The sequence below is a fragment of the Lipotes vexillifer genome, unplaced genomic scaffold (assembly GCF_000442215.2).
Source record: "Lipotes vexillifer unplaced genomic scaffold, Lipotes_vexillifer_v1.1 scaffold316, whole genome shotgun sequence".
Taxonomy (NCBI): domain Eukaryota; kingdom Metazoa; phylum Chordata; class Mammalia; order Artiodactyla; family Lipotidae; genus Lipotes; species Lipotes vexillifer.
In genome coordinates this window covers 1,047,452-1,052,596 of record NW_006780802.1, presented here as the reverse complement: position 1 = coordinate 1,052,596, position 5,145 = coordinate 1,047,452, and the positions used below count along the sequence as shown (strand labels likewise).

General features: G+C 52.2%; 1 protein-coding gene across 1 annotated transcript in view; it reads right to left on the bottom strand.

The window, feature by feature from the left end:
* Positions 1–4,637: 4,637 nt before the first annotated feature.
* Positions 4,638–5,145, bottom strand: part of DNAJC1 (DnaJ heat shock protein family (Hsp40) member C1) — a 196,636-nt gene continuing 196,128 nt past the window's right edge. Inside the window, exon 12 of the mRNA XM_007454169.1 lies at positions 4,638–4,706. Coding sequence (XP_007454231.1) covers positions 4,638–4,706 — 69 coding nt within the window. The remainder of the gene's footprint in view (positions 4,707–5,145) is intronic.

The following is a 5,145-nucleotide window of genomic DNA, read 5'->3' as shown; positions in this document are numbered from 1 at the left end:
TCCCTACAGAAGAATCTGGTGTCTTTTTGTTCGTTCCTGTAGCAGTTCCTGAAATGGGAGGGCACAGAGGGCGTGAGGAAGGGAGCTGGACCCGTGGGTCCCTGCTGAGGCTGGAGGGTCCCAGAGCAGCCAGGCCAGGTGCTCAGTGGGGGCAGCGGGAGGAGGGGCTGCCCTGCTCCCCCCTTCCCACCAGGGCAGGTGACGGCCCCGGGGCTGGCCCCTGGCTCTCTCTGGACACACTGGTAGCTTCCCCCTGGGGATCCGATTGCGAACGTGGTTTCCCTTTTTCTGTCCTACATGAAGCCATTCTTTTTCTCCCCAGACCAGAGGGGAAAATAATTGCAGCCGTTCACTTTTATAGCGTGTTAATTTAGCTCTCCGGTGAATCAAGTCGAAGGCTGAGGGCCAAGCAGTTTATTCAAACAGGAGGCTGGGACTCCTGCCAAGACAGTGGGGTGGCTTCCAGGCCAGCCCCGCCGTGATCCCAGCTACAGGTGGAGCGGTGGGGGCGGCGGGAGGGGAGGCCGTTTGGCAAACCGCTAAAGGGGGCCACGGCCCAGGCAGCTGCGGGAGCGCAGGGGGAGCCTGCCTGATGCTGGCAGGAGCCCCCAGGTCGGGATGGGCCCGACTCAGGCGGCTCCCTGTGCCCCTGGGGGCACCAGGGCTCAGGGTCAGCACAGTCGCTGCGTCCTCGTGCTTTCTCAGCCACAGGCGAGCAAAACGAACGCGGACGCCTCAGAGCCATCTGGAATGGGGGTGTGGTTCAGAGTCCGTCCCCCCCCACCCCCCAGGGACCTCTGGGACCAGCCATCCTCCAGCAGCCCCTCACAGACGGGTGACCATGTAACGTGCAGTCCAGACTGGGTACACGGAGACAGGTATAAACTGGGACTGTCCTGGGTCACTTGGGACCTGTGGTCACCCTGTGTGTATAAAACATCACAACTTAAACTGTGCCGTTTAAGTGTTAGGAAAAAAACCTAACAACTACAACAACTACCCTACAGGTGGAAGTAAGGCTGAGGTAGTTGGTATTTTAAAGAGATGAGTTCTCTACTTTCAAAAGGGGTGGGTGGACGTGGTGTGAGGGCAGGGCTGGCACATACCAAGAGGCAAGAGGCCTTTTTAAGGCATCCGGAACATCGACTGGGGAAAGCTGCTTATGATTTATTCTAAAACTGAGATAGGAACCCAGGAGAAGACTTGGCCCACGGGGGCAATATTCCAGTCAAAACGGATCCCGTCTTGTGGGGCGGAACGTTTGCCAAGCACACATGGGTCAATCAAGGAGAAAAGAGTGCAAGACTTCTAGGTGGTTCCTAAGCAAATGTCACAGAAGCACCAGGTCGTCCACTGGGAACCTCAGTTCTTAGTAACAGAGCATCGTGAGGCACAGCCGGGAAAGAACACAGGCCTGCCAGCCCCGCTGGGCCCTGGGCAGCGGGTGACAGCACCTGGCCTCGAAGCAGCGCTGGCTGCTGGCGGGAACCTGCTAGAACAGTCAGGGGCTTCGTGAGGACACAGGAGGGAATGTGTGAATGGGCTTAAAAACTGGTGCCTTCGGTGGTGTGAAGAACTGAGCTGTAAGCTTTTGCCCCAGTGGAGAAAGTAAATGTCAATTACCACAGGACAAAGGGCCCGGTTCTCCGGGAAGATGGAGGCAGACACCCCAAGCTGTGTGGGGCCAGGGGGCGCAGGTGGGCGGCGCGTGCTGGGGCTAGGCCAGCGCTTACCAAGCCCCGCATGAAGAGACACCTCCTGCTGTTCCCTCTGCCAGGGTCTGAGTGGGGTGGGGACTCTGAGGTTGAATTCTGGGCCTCTTTTTGTCAGAGACCAAGTCTGAGGATCCTCCTTGTACCACGTGGGCCCTTGATGGGCTGCAGTCAGAGTAAACACTTGAGCAGAGGCCTGAGTTAACCTTTTTGGGTAAGGAACCTTTGGGGCAACTGGTGAAAGATGTGTACCCTCTCTCCAGAAAACCACACGTCCAGAAGAATAAAGACTTTGCATACCTTTGGCAGGGCTCCCAGACCACCGGGGTCTGTACAGTGCCCAGGACTCCTGGGGCCCAGACTAGGGATTCCCGCCCGCGAGGGACCAAATGAGCATGCCTGGTAGCCTGTCAGCCCTGCTACCTGTGTTTGCAGCCACTGAAAATGATGGTAACAGGAAGCCTGGATGGTCAGATAGAAAAAGAACATTTATTGTGTTCAACAAGCCAGATTATCATCGTAACAACCTATGCAGCAGCCACCGTTATTCCCTATTTTTCCAGATAAGGAATCAAGACAAAGAGGTAAGACAAGGCACTGATGTCACACAGCTCGGAGGTGTGAACAGATAGATAAGGTCACAAGGTGGGGCTGAGGGGTGGGTTTAGAGAGCACTTCCCTGGGGCGTCAGGAAGGAGAGGGGGGCTGTGCCTGGTCCCCATGTGACCTGTGTCAGGAACCCCTTTTGGAGGTGCCATTGCTTTCCTGACCGTAACCTCACTCAAGCTGAACCCCACGGGTCTCCTGTGTGCAGCTAAGCTCCTGAGCCCTGCCCCACGCGGCCCACTAGTCCTACTTCAACAAAACTCAGCAGCTCCAGGTCCCCCAAATAGGGGAGGCCATGCAGAAAGGGGCTGGTGGCAGGGATAGTCATCAGTAGAAAACCATGCTAGAAGACTCCTCCCTAGTGAGTGTGCAAAAGATGAGGTTGGAGGGCAAATTAGGGCATTTCATCCTAAATTGTACCTCTTAAGGCATCTTTGGACCCCTGTGGGGCTCTCCCCACACTGGAAGCCCAGAAATCTGGTCATGGGATTTGGGGGTGCATGCAACAGAAACCCAATTCAAAGTACCATAAGTGAAAAGGGTGATTTCATGGAAGGATACTCACAGAATGTCACAAGCTGGACAACCAAGCTGTGTGACAAGCCTGACCCTGGACTCGGAGACAGGATGGACCCAAGGCCTGGAAAGCAGCCAGAACAATCCCTTCCTGATTCCCTCCATGCACCAGCTTCTTTCCTCTGAGACGTCCCACACCAATGGGGAGTGGGCCTTGGCCTGAAGCGAATGCACAGTAATAACCTCATGGCCCCATTGGCTCCAGGAGAAAGTTCTGGGGCAGAAGCTGTTGGCTCTGGTGCCGCCTGTGACCGGCTCTTGTTTGTTCTTAGAAAGAGGCCTCCTGACATGCAGGCCAGGCAGCCTCTCCCTCCCCGGCTGCCTCCCCTTCCCGACCAGGATGAGGCTCAGGGGAGCTGCTGCCTGAGGACTCAGTTCATGAAAACAATGACTTGGAACAGTTTCTCCACTGCTCTTTTTGACGTCGCAGAGGTGGCAGGTCCTCCACAGCATCAGAGGCGGGCCTACCTGGAGCCACGTGTGTCCTGCTCAGGCTGAAAGGTTACAGAGCCAGTGTGGCTGCTGCCACCCAAACCTTCTCTGGGAATCTAACCTCATTTCAATCCTTAGAGAAAAATGACGTCTTTATAGCATTTTATCAAATCACCTCCCTGAAATGTGTTCTGGTGATCTTTTTTTAAAATTTTATTTTTAATTAATTTATTTTTGGCTGCGTTGGGTCTTCGTTGCTGTGTGGCAGGCTTTCTCTAGTTGCAGCGAGCGGGGTCTACTCTTCATTGCGGTGTGCGAGCTTCTCATTGCAGTGGCTTCTCTTGTTGTGGAGCACGGGCTCTAGGTGCATGGGCTTCAGTAGTTGTGGCTCGCAGGCTCAGTAGTTGTGGCTCGTGGGCTTAGTCGCTCTGCAGCATCTGATCTTCCCGGACCAGGGCTTAAACCCGTGTCCCTGCATTGGCAGGCAGATTCTCAACCACTGTGGCACCAGGGAAGCACTGTTCTGGTGATCTTAATGGTTTTCAAGTTTAGGAAATCTGTACTTCAGCAAACTGCTTTCAGCCCTGAGCAAATGACAGATTTAAAAAGGAGCACTCAGCTGATGGTGATGGTTCAGTCAAAAGTAACAGCACAAAATAGTGATTTTTAACTCAGGTATTGACAAGTGGGACCCAGTGTCATCAGATCCGAAAAACCTTGCCTGCGTGTTGTCTGGAAATTCTATCCGTTGGGTATGCATTTCTACCAAACCATCCAAACTTAAGAGTTTATTATGTCCTTGTGCATTTAGACTTATTTTTTTCTACATACATATAACATATGCATATACATACAGTTAAGATAACCCCACACTACTCCCAGCCATCTAGCTCAATACAAAGCTGGCTTGTTCTCCCAAATACTGGCATCCTGCTACTCATTAGCTGGTGTGATCTTTGGTCAAAGAAACACATTAAGTCTTCATTCTTACACATTAGTTCACTCATATGTTCCTTCAAAATCATACATTTGCCTCACTGTTAGAAAGCACTATTCAGTTTGTTCCCCAGGAAATTAAACTTTGCAGTGATGAGAGAGAAAATAATCTATAAAATACCCAAATCTGATTTTTTTCTCCTTTAACACAGTATTTGTTTAAACAATGTAGCACAACATTTAGTTTACATTTTTAATTTTTTTTACTAAGGCACATGACGTATAGAAATAGTGAGGTACAAAATGCAAATTTCTGCATAAGATTTTTAAAATAATCCTTTTGGAAAATAAGGTAAACATCATCTTCCAGAGGATTCAGCTTTTAGCTTGTTTTTTCTTTTGGACCAGTTCAACCAGCAGCTTGTATCTAGCGATACAGTCTTCCTGGAGAGAGAGAGAGAGAGAGAGAGAGAGAGAGAGAGAGAGAGAGACAGAGTTGACAGTTACAATCAGAGTGACCCTCGTGGGGTGAGCCTGCCGTGCCCAGCGCTGACCAAGGGCTGTCCTGTCCACCTGGAATTCCCTGGGTGCCTGGGTGGGAGGTGTGATGTGCACCCTGGGGGAGGGGCCAGTGGCTGCTGTCTGTGGGACGGAGACTTTGGTTACTGTGATGGTGACTTTCGACTCACCAGTGGTACTTAACATTTTAACATTTCACCGTTTCGTCACAACACATTACTTCAGAGAAACGAAAAACCTTGAGGCCAGGCATCCACAACATCATTCTCATTATGGTTTGCCTCTCCCTGGGGGCCCCTGGGACCTTCCTGCGGTAGGGCCACGTCGGCCCAGTCCCACGGGCTACTGCGGGGAGTGTGCCCCG